Source organism: Rhipicephalus sanguineus, unplaced genomic scaffold (assembly GCF_013339695.2).
Source record: "Rhipicephalus sanguineus isolate Rsan-2018 unplaced genomic scaffold, BIME_Rsan_1.4 Seq9361, whole genome shotgun sequence".
In the NCBI taxonomy this organism is placed as follows: domain Eukaryota; kingdom Metazoa; phylum Arthropoda; class Arachnida; order Ixodida; family Ixodidae; genus Rhipicephalus; species Rhipicephalus sanguineus.
Window position 1 is genome coordinate 13419 of NW_023616329.1, and position 16054 is coordinate 29472.

At 49.6% G+C, this 16054-nt stretch overlaps 1 protein-coding gene across 1 annotated transcript; it reads left to right on the top strand.

Annotated features, from left to right (window-relative positions):
- The first annotated feature begins 2571 nt into the window (after positions 1-2571).
- LOC119378706 (histone H4) lies at positions 2572-14959 on the top strand. Its single transcript, XM_037647751.2, has 2 exons — positions 2572-2577; positions 14644-14959. Exons 1-2 carry the CDS (start codon positions 2572-2574, stop codon positions 14935-14937), a joined length of 300 nt encoding a protein of 99 aa, XP_037503679.1. The 3' UTR covers positions 14938-14959.
- The last annotated feature ends 1095 nt before the right edge of the window (positions 14960-16054 follow it).

Sequence of the window (16054 nt, forward strand, 5' to 3'; positions counted from 1 at the left end):
AGAAGTCCTACATGTATAAGTATCGCCGAGGCTAGAAGGCACGGGCGCAGTAAAGATACGGCATACGAATGGAAACGAAGTTCAGTGCCTCAAATCATGAAACGTACGAGCCCGCTGGAACGACACACTCACAGACAAGAAAGGAGACATGAAAGACCTATTTCAGTAGAACAGCGGAGCACGCCGGTACTCTGTGATGGATGGCAATGATGTGATGAACCAGGTTATTGAGAAATCGGCCTAGTAGAGCAAACCGCTTGAAAATGAATATTTTGTTGTGTTTGCAATTTGGAAAGCTTATCTCTTTGCGCCTAGTTTCCGTGTGTGTGCTTTCGTTAGGACGTCCTTTTTGTGTTTGAAAAAAAAAAGAAGTGCTTTTCGGGAAGCGAGCAGTGAGTGAACGGCTTCCCTGAACACGTTTCCTCGAATGCGCTCCATGCTTGATGTTCATTTTTGTTTGTACCAGAACCGAAATGCTGCTCTGCAGTCAGCTGTAGATGGGAATACTTGCAGAAAACCCGCGCCCAAGAAACGCGGAGGAAAAAGAAAAAAAAGGCGAGAGAGAGGCAACACACACGTTGCTGCTCCTCGCAACTGGGAAATTTTTTGGAAGTTAGGATGAACTTATCAACGTCACACGAGGCATGTCAACTGAGGTGAAACGTCAGGAGGAGAGAAAACTATTAATTCATGCGCTCGTCCAGAAAAGGAAACTGCCGTTTGTTTTTGTGTTTTCTTTCGTGTGACATCGCCGAGGGTTGGCTGACCCAAGATTCACGAGAGCTGCTAATGTCCAAAGCTTCTGACACTTCTCGTGCGCACTGGTCGTCGTGGTTAAAAGTGCAGAGGTGTTCGAGAAGCCAGCTGTACAGCCGCACGTGGCGCAGTGAGATGCCAGATGACAAGGGGAATCGTTCTGTAAAGGCAGACCGTCTTCACGCAGCCTTGTATTAATGCACCAGGCCGTTTGTCCAATTTATTTATTTATTCGTTTTACCTTGCATGTGCATTGAGTAAGTGGAGTGGAGCGGGTGCAGCGGCAAATATAATGAAGGGGAAGAAGGGTAACGCAGCTGACATAAGTACATGACGTACTGTGTGTACAGAATATACAGCAAGCGAGATACAGGCAAAAATAAAAGTTATGAAAAAAGTATTTAAGGGCACAGGGTAAGCCCTATACGTCGGATGCAATTTTTTCCATGTTTGAGGAAGCGTTTTCTCAGTGAATGAAAGGGGTACCTACATATTTGCCGTTGTTTAAGTGTACCTGATCCATGAAAATCTATCTAATATTACAATTTGGGTGAAGTCTTTTTTTTTTTTTTTTCGTGTGTGTGTGTGTGTGTGTGTGTGTTTTTACTAGTAGGACTTAGGTTTGGGCTAGTTTGCATCCTCTAACGTTTCTGAGCACGAAAGGTATGAAGTGCATCATTTAAATTGCGGTAGAGTATGCACTTGTGTAGAATACAAGGAAAAATACTGAACTAGTTATCTTGCAATTCGTGGGAAAGTAATGGTACGTAAGTAATAAGCGACGTGGTTTTGAGATAACCGAGTTTACAGTGGAAAAAACTGTTGAAAAGCGCGCATCTCCTGCCACAAACACAGTTGAAGTGTTTTATTCAGTAGCTACGAGTTTGGTAATCATTGTGAAAGTAATTTGTTCACTTTTGAGCCTGTCGTCGTGCTTGCCTTGGTTCTCTTGTGAGCTGTCGTGCAGCTCTATGCGGTCAACTTGTTTCACCAAATTGACCGTGTTTTGTCCAGGCTTCAAATGGAATTATTCGATAAGTTGTGCACGCGTGATAGTGCCATCACTAAAAGAAAGAACAGCATCCAATGTTCGCAATCGTGAAGACTCTGAAGCCCAAACAAAGAGAGCGAAGGCTCTGCGACTGGATTGCGGTTAGCTCAACGTTTGCATGGGACAGTTTGCGCGAGGGTTCATGTGTAGTTGCACCAGAAGTAATGTTCACGTCGATTAGAGCGTACCCGTTGTGAACGTGCACGCGTTTTACCTTGGAAGGGCGTTGAAAAGGCTGAGATGTTCGACGACGAACAGTTTCCAGGTTCAGCGTCGCGCGCCTCAGTACGTCGGTGGCATTTATTCGCATATACAAGAGAACGCTATTGATGGCCGCTAAATGTACGCTCGCTGAAGACGTTATTTACTCGCGGAATCTCAAATTACCGACAGGCATGGCAGAGACATGGTGTAACCGACAAGTGCTTGTACGCAGCTGACTCCAGACAAGCATGCTGGGTTTTGTGCAGGAAGTGCCAAGAAAAACGCGAATATGGAACATATGCCGAAAGGGATGCAATTGCGAAATTGCAAAGAAGTAAAAAAGAAGTGCTCCTCTTTTTTTTTCTCTTACCCTGTGTCCTTAAAATGATAGCACAATGGGAAAGCCTGAAGACGTTAGAAATGCTGGAAGCTATAAGTGACGCAACGTTGTACAGTGATTACTGATAGAGTGACCGAAGTTTTGCACAGAAAATTATCTCGTTTGGTTAATGCAGCGATACCATCTGGAAGGGTGTTGCACAAAGCAAGACCACGCGGCAATGCAGGTGAGTTATACGGTTTTGTTTTGCCGAGAACGAATTTTCGGCAAGAGCACAAGATAGTGGGATGCCACGAACAACCTATATTTGTTTCTATGGATGACAGCATACTTTTGTAACGCCAGCGCTATCTTTCTTCTCTGCGTATTTTTTAAGGAGAGCGCCGATTTTTGCCACGTTGCTGGGAGCCCTGCATGAGAGCACTATCGACTGCGTATTTTGAAGGAACATTTCCTTAAAGCATGTGCAAGTGTATGCGCGCATAAGGCATGACTGCGAAGTTGTTTTGCTTTTTATTTATTTATTTATTTATTTATTTATTTATTTATTTATTTATTGGTGCAACCGGCATCGCCCAAGTGGGCATTATTGTACGCGGGTGAAAAGAAATAAATAAAATCAAAGCGCTGCACACTCCAAAAAAGTGGAACACGTTCGACCAGCAGTGCGTGCGCATTCACGAATAGCGCACATCTTGTAGTGGCGAATGAAAAGCCGTCATCGGGAAGATCGACAACACACGCATCCAACTCGTTCCATTGACGAATAGTGAAAGGAAAAAAAAAGAATGAGCGAAGACACCGGTACGACAGCTGATCTCACGGATTGTTTTTCGAGTGATCATTTCTATGTGACACGTAGTATGGGCTCATCATGTACAAACTTTTGTTACTACGAATTTCACCAGAAAATGTGGAATGGAAAAGAAGTTTCCGTACTAAGTTACTTCTAATCAGGGCTGGGCAGTATCGCGATACAAGAGTATCGCGATAGTATTTCAGAGATACTTTTGAGTATCTGTATTTCTGTATCGAGATACATTTGAAAAATGTATTTGTATCTCAGTAGTGAAATACATTTACGATGTATCGCCTGTATCGCGATACTATGTAGGACACGAGTATCTCGTTACATTGTTTTTTTTGTGTCGGAAATGAGTTGAGGCGCGTTTCCAAAGGGGGAATGGCGTTTTTTTTTTCTGCCAAGACAGGCAAAGGCGCGCCGCCGGTCGCCGACAGATAGGGCGGCGATGGTTTGCCCTCAAGCACAGAATTGTCCATGTGGTAAAGCGCGCGACGCCGCAGACGGCAGAATCGCGGGGGCAGTGTTGTCGGCCTCTGCCGACGAAAGTCACTGTCTCTCAAGGTCAGTGCAGCACGCCTAATTTTTTTCGGGTGGCAAGCCATTACTTAGCGACCCCCCGCGCGGACACCGCCTTGGAACAGGCTTTGCAATGCTTCGCGCGTGTTCAGTTCTCAAAGCGGCGGCACTTCCAAAAGCAGTTCCCGTAATCGCGGCGGAAGTGACTAGAAGATGGCTATTTTTGACGCGCTTTCAGCCACCTCTCCAATGTCAGGGTGCGTTCGTAATTGATGACATGCGTGAAACGGTCTTTGTGGTAGCAGGCTCCCCACCGCCGGAGCCGACTTCGCCTGTTGCGGCTTTCTGAAATGAGTGCTGGTAGCGTCGGTGGTGGTGACAGCTTTATTGAAGCCGACAGGGTCAGGCGGCTTAGGATTCCGAATATGGGGACAGACTTCGGATTCTGAACACTCAGAACAACACAAGTGAGGGCGGAAGCGTTTCGGTATCTAAATGACCCGAGAAGAGATATCGCCACGCTGCATGGCAATCCGGCTATGAAGGCGATGTTTATTCACCATAACACGAATTTGTTCTCGCCTTCAGCGGTAGGAAGACTTTTTAAATGCGAAGCATTTCTTAGCGAACCTCTGTCACTTTGAGCGTTTCTATCTACGTATCTATCTATCTATCTATCTATCTATCTATCTATCTATCTATCTATCTATCTATCTATCTAGCCGCCTACGTCTGGGTGCTCTCATGATCGCCTCCTGAACTTGGTGTAGACCAAAATTTGCATGGGAGGGTAAGAGGATTTGACGAATATGATTGCCTGGTCATGACATGAATAACGTTAAAATCTTGTCTGTACGTCGTCAAACCCTTTCCACTAGACACGTGTGGCACATACCCACTTACCACGGGCCGCGGTGTACGGGTATGCGCCATAGGTGGTTGACATTTTATATCTACCCAGGAACGGCGAGAGCAGACGTTGGTAACTTAAATGCTAGAGCGTTAAGGAAAACCATCAGCAGCGTTGACTCAACGAATGGAAATAATAAAAATTAGGATCCCAGCAGGAATCGAACCCAAGCATTCTACGTGGCAATCAGGTATTCTACGACTGAGCCACCCCAGGTCTATTAACTGGCTTGGAAAAACAGCCTACGCAGGCGTACCATCGCTGCAACGTCAATTGTGGTTGTGGTGCTGGCTATCTAATTTTACAAGACAGCAATAAACACTACGTGATACTCCTACGATACAGGCGTCATATCAGATGAACGTCTGTAGTTCCAGTGTTTGTTCCTCTTTTATAGCAGTCTAATAAACATTACATTTGTAATACTATGATTCAGCAAGCTATATTGAAGGATTGCTCGACCCCGTAGGAATACATTAACGAATGTTACATATGATATCCACATCACAGCACCGTAAAGTGCACTTCGTCCACCAGAACGACGCAGTGTCCTCTTCATTTCTTACGAGGCTGGGCGATGGCCTCATGCTGACCGAGGATGATGTCAGATTAATTGACAGCCGCTTTGTAGACAAGGCTACGTAGGCCACATACGCCCAGGTAGTCTACGAATACGACAAACACCATCCACTGATGTTGGTCTACGTCGCACTATCCTGGCCTACCAGCCTCGACGGCCTATACCTCACCAACGCGAAGGGTGGCTTCTGCTTCCGACATGTCGCCGGCTCTGTCGACAGACAATTTGTCGACGAAATGACCGAGGTATCCACGAATCTCTACTACACGACATACTTCACTACACATGGACCCTTCGTCACCACGATCACGACCGGATCCTATAACAAGTCATGACCAGCTGCTGGTACTCACTGATCACGGTGATGATGCCCTTGTTCAAGAACTGTCAAGAACTTCTTGCACACATGCATAAGGGTTCGTGAAACGTGCGTGCGTTTTCGGGACACGTATAAGCACTGCATATCAGCTTACCGCTTCTGGTTTTGGTAATACCCACGTTGCCATTGGCAGCGTTACCCAACCGTAAACACCTGGGTATATAACACATATGCGGCTTTTCAACATATATATGTGTTGATGAAACAAGGTGCTGCGCAAAGTAAACACGCACAAGGAAATGAACGAAGACGGGCGCAGACTCGCCCAGCAACATGCATTATATTGCCACGTGCGTTTCTTTATCACTTTTGCTGTATTCGGTTTTCGGCCACAAAGACTGTCGGCAACGCTCAGCGCGAACCGCGCCTCATTGTTCGAGAACCTTCGCGATCATTGTAGATCGTTTTGTTAAGATTGCGCGCAAGACGCGCACACTCGAGCTTATTTTAGAATTTGCAGGACAGCCAGCGATAACGCTGGAATATTCGACGGCACATGTTTAAATGCCGACGCGCTTCACCGCTTGTCAGTTGATCGACGGACGACGCCCTGTTCGCCGCTATCTTTGTACAGCGTGTATTGCTGTAGTTCGAGTTCTCATTTTCCGGCCACAAGTTCGGCCAAATAAACAGTTTCATCCTGCAAACGCTGACTGCTGTCTTCGTCGACGTCACGGCCACGTGACATCTGGTGGAGGTGCGGGGTACCTGATGCGGACGCCCCCGCGAAGCGCTGACCCAAGCCCACGCCGCGAGGAGGACGACAGCAAAGAAAACCCGGATCGTCGAACAAGCCGCAGGCAGAAGGGACTGCAGCCAGAGCACGGGCTCCTTCCCGAACAAACCAGGCAGCCCAAGGTCCCAACACCCACCGCAGCGACGATGACCGACCCCGTGCAGCCTGCGCCGATCCTACTCCGGCAGCCCAAGGAGCCGCCAACCTTCCGCGGGTCGTCATTCGAAGACCCGGACACCTGGCTCGAGACTTTCGAAAGGGTCTCAAAATTTAACAACTGGGACTCCGAGGACAAGCTGCGGCACGTTTACTTTTACCTTGAAGACGCAGCAAGGACCTGGTTCGAGAACTGGGAGTCCACTCTTCGAACTTGGGACGCCTTTCGGAGCGCTTTCCTGCAGACGTTTGCAAGCGTCGTCAGAAAAGAAAGGGCCGCAGCCTTGCTGGAGACACGGGTGCAACTACCAAACAAAAGCGTGGCCATCTTCGCAGAGGAAATGACCCGACTGTTTCGCCACGCTGACGCTGCCATGCCCGAGGACAAGAAAGTCCGCTTCCTCATGCGAGGGGTAAGGCAAGAGCTCTTCGCTGGGCTGATACGGAACCCACCCTCGACGGTCCAAGAATTCGTCTCAGAGGCAACCACGATTGAGAAGATGCTGGAAATGCGTAACCGCCAATATAATCGCCGATTGATTCAAGACAGCCCAGCTGTTCATGCCCTCGGCTCCGACGACCTGCGTGAAATGATCAGAGCGATCGTGCGGGAGGAGCTTCGCAAGCTCTTACCTTCGGCGCAGCCTCAAGTGGACTTGATCGTAGATGTCGTTCGATCAGAAATCCATCAGTCCCTGGGCAACCTTGAACCGCCACTGCCTCAGCCGCAAGCCATGAGCTATGCTGCTGCAGCCCGACGCAACGCCGCCCCTCCTCGCCCGCGTCAAGACGCCGCGCCTCCGCAGCAGTTCTGACGTCAGGCACCGCCGCCACCACCACCGACGCCATACCGCCCGCCGACAGGACAACCATGCGCCCCTCGAAAGACCGACGTTTGGCGTGCCCCTGACAACCGACCGCTCTGCTATCATTGCGGGGAAGCCGGCCACACATACCGCCGCTGCCAGTACCGACAGATGGGCCTTCGAGGATTCGCCGTCAACGCGCCGCGCCCGCAGCCAGGCGAACGGCCTCGGGACATCGACGACTACCTCACCGGAACACACTGGCAAGAACGACGACCTTCCCTCTCGCCGTCGCCCGGCCGCTACATGTCTCCGCACCGCCGACAGTCTTTGTGGCCGAAAACCGAATACAGCAAAAGTGATAAAGAAACGCACGTGGCATATGGTGGAAAAGGAAGCGTGATGCTAACGAACTTCAGCCAAGAATACAGACACCTGAGCAGGGGCACGACGATTGCATACATCGAAGAAATCTTGGGCCGTCAGCGATGAGTTTGCCTTTTCAGATCATGACGAAGCTACGACGACTACCCCAACACCTGAGCCACCCTTCGACGTAAACCCAAGTCTTCCCGCTCGCCAACAGCAACAGCTCCGATGCCTTCTGAAGAAATACAAGGACTGTTTCTCGTCGTCATCACGGGTCCGGCAAACGCCCCTCGCTAAACACCGTGTCATAAAGGAAGAAAATGCTCGACCACTCCGTCAGAGTCCCTACCGGGTTTCGACACGGGAACGGGAGGCCGTGAAGAAACAGGTGGACGAAATGCTACGCGACGACATCATCCAGCCGTCGAAGAGTCCGTGGGCATCCCCCGTGGTGCTAGTGAAGAAGAAGGATGGGACTCTCCGTTTTTGCGTCGATTATCGTCGCCTGAACAAAGTCACGAAGAAGGACGTGTATCCCCTTCCCCGGATAGACGACACCCTGGATCGATTACACAACGCAAAGTACTTTTCGTCGATGGACCTCAAGACCGGTTACTGGCAAATAGAAGTCGACGAGAGAGACCGAGAAAAGACTGCCTTTATAACGCCAGACGGCCTGTTTGAGTTCAAGGTCATGCCTTTTGGTCTTTGCTCGGCACCTGCGACTTTTCAACGGGTTATGGATACAGTACTGGCCGGCTTGAAGTGGCAGACATGTCTCGTGTACTTGGACGACGTCGTTGTGTTTTCCTCAAACTTCGACGAACACCTTCGGCGCCTTGAAGCTGTACTTCAAGCAATAAAGACCTCCGGACTCACTTTGAAGCCTGAAAAGTGCCGCTTCGCGTACGAGGAGCTCTTGTTCTTGGGTCATGTGATCAGCAAGGATGGTGTTCGCCCGGACCCGCGAAAAACAGCTGCCATCGCTGCCTTCCCGACGCCCACCGACAAGAAGGCCGTACGCCGTTTTCTCGGCTTGTGCGCCTATTACAGACGTTTCGTCAAGGAATTTTCACGGATCGCCGAGCCACTGACGCAACTCACGAAGGCCGACGTCGAATTCAGGTGGGAAACGTCGCAAGTTCAGGCATTTCAAGAATTGAAACGACGCCTGCAGACGCCTCCGATACTTGCGCATTTCGACGAGCACACCGATACGGAAATCCACACCGACGCAAGCAGCGTAGGACTCGGCGCCGTCCTTGTGCAGAAGACCGACGGATTGGAAAGGGTCATCAGTTATGCTAGCCGGTCGCTATCAAAGGCAGAAATCAACTATTCCACAACAGAAAAGGAGTGCCTGGCCATCATCTGGGCTACATCGAAGTTTCGCCCCTACATCTACGGCCGACCCTTCAAAGTTGTGAGCGACCACCACGCCTTGTGTTGGCTAGCCAACTTGAAGGACCCTTCAGGTCGCCTCGCGCGGTGGAGCCTAAGACTTCAAGAATTCGACATTACCGTCGTTTACAAGTCCGGAAGAAAACACTCCGACGCCGACTGCTTGTCTCGTGCCCCCGTCGACGCACCGCCGCAGGACGACCACGATGATGACTGCTTCTTGGGAACCATAAGTGCCGACGACTTCGCTGAACGACAGCAAGCCGACCCTGAACTGAGGGGCCTTGTGGAATACCTCAAGGGCAGGACCGCCGTTGTTCCAAAAGTATTCAGGCGGGGATTGGCGTCATTTCTCTTGAAAAACGACGTCCTCGTAAAGAAGAACTTCTCTCCGGCCCGGGCCGACTACCTCATCGTTGTTCCTTCGGCACTGCGGCCAGAGGTTCTGCAGGCCCTGCACGACGACCCGACGGCTGGCCACCTCGGCTTTTCCCGCACGCTCGCGAGGATACAGGAAAAATACTACTGGTCACGCCTTCCTGCCGACGTCGCCCACTACGTTAAGACTTGCCGAGATTGCCAGCGACGGAAGACACCGCCGACTAGGCCAGCGGGACTTCTGCAGCCAATCGAACCACCTCACCGGCCGTTCCAGCAAATCGGGATGGACCTACTGGGGCCGTTCCCGACGTCGACTTCCGGCAACAAGTGGATCGTCGTAGCAACTGACTACCTCACCCGTTACGCCGAGACAAAGGCCTTGCCCAAAGGCAGTGCCGCCGAGGTAGCCAAGTTCTTCGTGGAGCACATCGTCTTGCGTCATGGCGTCCCAGAGGTCCTCATAACAGACAGAGGTACCGCCTTTACTGCGGACCTAACTCAGGCGATCTTCAAATACAGCGAGACGAGCCACCGCCGCTCCACCGCCTACCACCCACAGACCAATGGCCTCACAGAGCGTCTAAATAAGACCATCGCCGACATGCTGGCCATGTACGTCGACGTTGAACACAAGACGTGGGACGCCGTCCTTCCGTATGTGACCTTCGCTTACAACACGCCCGTACAAGAAACGACGCAGATGACGCCGTACAAGTTGGTCTACGGAAGAAGCCCCGCGACGACGCTCGACGCCATGCTACCCAACGTCACCGACGAAGACAATCTCGACGCCGCCGCTTACTTACAGCGCGCCGAAGAAGCACGACAGCTCGCCCGCCTACGGATCAAGAACCAGCAGACGACTGACAGCCGCCGCTGCAACCTTCGACGACGCCACATGGAATACCAACCCGGTGACTGTGTATGGGTATGGACGCCAATACGCCGACGGTGACTCAGTGAGAAGCTTCTTCGACGATACTTCGGACCGTACAGGGTACTTCGACGCCTCGGCGCACTCGACTACGAGGTTGTCCCTGACGGCATTACGAACTCTCAGCGGCGCCGTGCACGACCTGAAGTCGTCCATGTCGTGCGCCTCAAACCATATTACGCACGTTAGCGAATCTGAGGACTGTCATTTTGCTTTATTATTGTGCTTTCTTTCTTGTGCTTATTGTTTATATTACTTTGTTGCTTTATTCTTGTTATTTATTGTTGCATGCACTGGCCTGTTCTGTTTAAAGCATCGGGACGATGCTTTTTCAGAGGGGGGCTATGCCACGTGCGTTCCTTTATCACTTTTGTTGTATTCGGTTTTCGGCCACAAAGACTGTCGGCAATGCTCAGCGCGAACCGCGCCTCATTGTTCGAGAACCTTCGCGATCATTGTAGATCGTTTTGTTAAGATTGCGCGCAAGCCGCGCACACTCGAGCTTATTCTAGAATTTGCAGGACAGCCAGCGATAACGCTGGAATATTCGACGGCACATGTTTAATTGCCGACGCGCTTCACCGCTTGTCAGTTGATCGACGGACGACGCCCTGTTCGCCGCTATCTTTGTACAGCGTGTATTACTGTAGTTCGAGTTCTCATTTTCCGGCCACAAGTTCGGCCAAATAAACAGTTTCATCCTGCAAACGCTGACTGCTGTCTTCGTCGACGTCACGACCACGTGACAATATATATGTGTGCGTGTAAAATATATACAAATCTTTAGCGTCATTTTGTAAAGTGTCGCTCAGTAAAAAACGTTACGCCACAGTCACCTACCCGCCACATGTTTCGCATAACATCCACTCCCACGGTAAGTGGGATCTGCCGAATTTTTTTCTTCCCTGAGTCTTGTGCTGCGGCTGAACCTACGCTGTTACAAGGCAGCCTATTTGAGAAGCCTACACAGCAACCTTCTCAGCAAAGCAGATCTTCAAAATAAATGTGTGCTTTTTCTCAATTCACTGGTGTTCATTAGTGATTCGAGTGGTTTGCTTAAAGTGTGCTATTTCTAGCATAGCTTAGTTTGTTCGCCAAGTATGTCGATTTCGGTGTCTAATCCTTGTTACTGTTGCTGTGAAATAGTGTACTTTTATTGCAATTGATACTTGTAATTATGTCATTATTACTAATTATGTACTTTGTCCAACCCCTCCCCTGCAATGTCTTAATGGCGCTGAGGGTACTGTAATGAATAAATAAATGAACTCAACGTTTCGATGCGCTGTAACTTTAATTACAACATTATGCTGCACTAATAAGTGTCTTTGCGTAGTATGAGCATCCTTGAAATAAAAAAAGTATTCCAGTATCTGTATCGCTGTAACTGTATTCCGGAATACTTTTTTCGTCTTATTGCAAAAGTATCTCTGAAATATCCCGTTACGTTAAAGGCAAATGTATCTCAGTATCTGTATTTTAGGCTTCCAGTTCATGTATTTCGATGTCTGGATTCCGGAATACTTTTCTGAGTATCTCTGCCCAGCCCTGCTTCTAATGCAGGTAATACTGGAGTTAAAGGCATCAGCACTGCATGGTCTTGCGTGCGACACGCCCTTTTAGAGCTCTAATCAACTTATCTCGGACAGGAACGAGTATATGGCAGCTGGGAAACCTGCTTCTCCTATTCTTGCTACTTGCTTTGCAAAATTGGAGAGGTTTTTGAGTGAGCGATAACAGCATCGCTTGGGTGCGGGGAATGTTTGTATGCGTTGTGCATCGTTAATGGATGGAGACTGCAGGCTAAATCGGCCTATATACAGATACGGAGTCGCGTCAGCAAACTATCGAAAATTTCTTTAGAGCAGCATAGAGCATTACGGTTGCTGGAGTGGATATTCTCTTTGGGTGTCACACGGATGGTTCACTTCTTGCTGCTGCCTGGAATCGTGACGCTTGGCGGATACTTTAGTTGCGCAAGCGGCTCATTGCGCGGTTTGTGCTGGTTGAGGGGTTACGGCGCTTTTCCGATTTCATTAGCAAAGACTAATACGTACACACATACATACACACACACACACTCTTAGTAGCACAGCCGTGCATTGGCCAGCGCATAACAGTGCACCTTCTAAAACGGTGCGTGCCAGAAGTCGCGGCTCGTGACGGTTGCGAGGGTTTGTTGACATGTTGTTTTCCGGAATGGTCGCTACGTGTGTGCATTTTTCCGGTTTTTGTGCAAGAAACATGGCTGCATCGCGTAAATATAATATTTTCGTGGCCATATTCAGAAGCTTTCATTGCCGATTGTCCTCGCCAAGGAATGATTTTGTTGCGTTGTCATCCATCTGTCTTCCGAGAACTTCGGGTGCGTGTTGTGTTTATAATAGTAAACGTGCGCTTTTCTGACAATCAGTATAAAATATACGGGGTAAAAATTACGCAAACTGAAGGCCGAAAGCTTTCTCACCGAACGAGGAAAATTTCCAAAGAAAGCAGCTTTGGACGCAGCTCAATTAAAGACCATACAATACGAACTAACCTACCAGCACTAACTCAAACGACCCGTTTAAACAGACTGAAATTGTTATATCAGCTGGTTGCTGAAAGGACACGACAACGTAGACCTTACAGAAATCGTTGCGTTTTTATCTGCATACGCCACGCGAGAAAGGCATGAGCTCACAATAACGGCCTGTGTGACGCGTAACAACTGCTTTAAATATTTATTCTTTCCGCATTCTATGCACGACTGGTCGTGGTTTTTCAACAATCTTCAATCTCCGTAACGCCTTATATTTGGATGTTGATTAGGCTTGTACCGCGGAATGTTTAGTGCGTCGTTTCTGGTTTGAGTTGTCTTGTGATTACTCATACTTGGTCGAGGTAAACAGCGCAAAAAACGAAGACAGAGTAAAGGAGGGACACAACGCGAGCGCTGACTTTCAACTGAAAACTTTAATGAAGAAACACCAAATATATACATTTTTTTGCGCACGCTCTCACAAGGCAAAGAAAAAAAAAGAAGAAAACACTTCTGCGTGGCACGAGGCAACTATCTTAACAACGTGAGCGGTTACAATAATCTAAAAAAGATATTTCATTGTCATGGAGGGCAATTGACTGCTGACTGACGCAATTTGGCCCTGCCTTTTGAATTCTCTGGTCCTCGAATTTTTTGCGCTGTTTACCTCGACCAACTATGAATCGTTACCAAATTGCCCAGCTTTCAATTCTACTTGTGATTACTGTTGCGTGTTTTATGTAGTGGCTTTCTTCATTTGTTTCCTGTTATGTTCTCGCTAACGTGTAACCCCACCCCGCGGAAATCCCTAAAAGGGATTGCAGTATTCACAAATAAAACGTGGCGCAGTTGGTGAGATGTGGAGCTTACCGTAGCGTATCGTCCAGCACAGAAAACGACCGGTCGGCGCGGGTTCTTCACTTGTTTTTTTTAACGCCAATCGTGAGTGGATGGCCACTTGGAAGAAGTGTGAACGGCAAATGTAGCAGCGTCATCAGCTAGCTGTGCCGCGCCACAAACTGGCGGAAGAGGGGCGAGAGAGCGCAGAGGAGCTGCACTCTCACTCTTCCGTCCATCAGAATGCTGAAATGGCATTTAGGTGAGCGTATCTCGGAAACTAGCGTAGCTATCGCGGCCAAATTTCACCCCGGCGTAGGCGTCGGAAGACGCTGCAAACCTGCCAAGTTTTAGGTGCTGGCGGCGAGCACTGCACGAGCGCGCGTTGTTTTGCGATTCATGACCAGCTCGGCTTGCTCGGAATCAGTGTTGTAGTCACTTGGTTCGCGGCCATTTGCCGTGCAAAAGGGTCGGTCGCAGGGAATTATACACTGCGGTTGAAGATATGTCTGATCCGACAAGAGAGAGGACAACAGGAAAGAAAAGAAAAGGACGACATCATTGAGAAGTCGTAAAGTGCAGCTTGTTCCTCGTCTGGCGATTAGTTAAATCGTCATGCGTGCCGTCCACCGAGGACGCGTTAAATTCGTTGCTCTGTCTTGTCGGCTTTTCGTCTGCTGTGCAAAAGAGTGGCCCCCTTGCCTGGGTAAGGTACCGGTCCTCTCGTCGGCGTGGGCCGGCGAGAGATGTCGTGTCTGTTCGGCACTTGGCGCTGAGTGGACGCGGCACCCTTGTGCGGGGAGGACCGTTCGCTCAAAACAAAATGATCCCGCTCTGTAACCCGGGGCGGGAACCCTACCAGAGCGGACGTATTTGGATGACGAGGGGTTGATGAGTGTTATAAACTCTGGGACATGGTGCTTTCGAGTGCCAAGCTCCCCTTCCTTTCTGACAACGGTAGGGCGGCAAGGGGCTCGGCAAGGGTGGCGCCAAGCGTCATCGCAAGGTCTTGCGTGACAATATCCAGGGCATCACAAAGCCTGCCATCCGTCGTCTGGCGCGCCATGGTGGTGTCAAGCGCATCTCTGGCCTCATCTACGAGGAAACTCGCGGTGTTCTCCTGGTGTTCCTCGAGAACGTGATCCGCGACGCCGTCACCTACACCGAGCACGCAAAAAGGAAGACCGTGACGGCTATGGACGTCGTGTACGCCCTCAAGCGTCAGGGCCGCACCCTGTACGGATTCGGAGGCTAAGCAAGCAGCGTCGTCGCCTGCAAGCAAGAACCCAACAGCCCTCTTCAGGGCTACCAACTTGATTCTTGGGCAGTGATCCGATCGCTTTTGCCATACCCGCCTCCTCCCTCTTTGCATTTTGTCGTCCGTCGTCCTGCGAGAATCAAATCGCTCAGGTGAGCTCGTATCGTAACCGTTCGCTCCTACGTTTCGTTTTGCGACGCCGCTGTCTCGGCGTCCTCCTCCTTCGCTGCCACTCGTTACGTTTCGGCCTTTGCTCTCGTTTCTGCCGCCGCAGTGCACGAATCACAGTGCCATCATCTTCTCGGCAGGCTGCTCAAAGCGAACTGCGCCTTTGGCTCCTCTCGTTGACAAAGCAACGTCGCTTACCCAATCGCGCGAAGAAAAAAATAAGAAGACCGCAGCTGTCCGGGTTTTTTGGAGACACAACTATGCTTAGGCAGCACGAACTCGCTTTTCCTTCGGAAAACGCTAGAAATATATACACATCAGCGCAATTCGCCACGTAGGCTATTTACTTTTTGGTGAGGGCAACAGAAGGCATGCTCATACATAGGTCACCCAGCTCTTGCATTCTATCAGCTTGTATGATCTCACGTGTGAGCTGCATGCTCGCGATGTTTCCTGACAGTTGTGCAATTCTGAAAGTACGCTTCACAAGTGCAATCTGTACACTGAATGGCGAGATGACCTGTGTTTACATGATTAAAAAAAACAAAAAAAAGAATAATAATGCTCCCTTAAACGCTCGTTCAGTCACTTCTTACCGGGGGATCAAGTAAGCAACGCCCACTGCGCATGCTGCAAACTGCGCGCGATGAGTTTGCTGTGCAAACGTTCCTTCGCCTGCTTTGAGTACACACGGCTCTTTTTTCTCTTTCTTTCCTTTCTTTTTTTTCCGGAACACAGAACACAACCTTCGCATCTACTTTATGTGCCGCCTTTTTCCAAGCAGTGCGGAATCTCGTGTATGTGGGGGGAGCAGCAGAGAAGCGTGATTTGCTTCCTCGGGGGTCCTATTTCCAGTGCAGGTGGTCACTACAGATGCCTGGTCGCAAATCTATGAACCTTAGCTTCTTGGCTTCAGTCGTGTTCATGTCTTGCGTGTATATCTTTG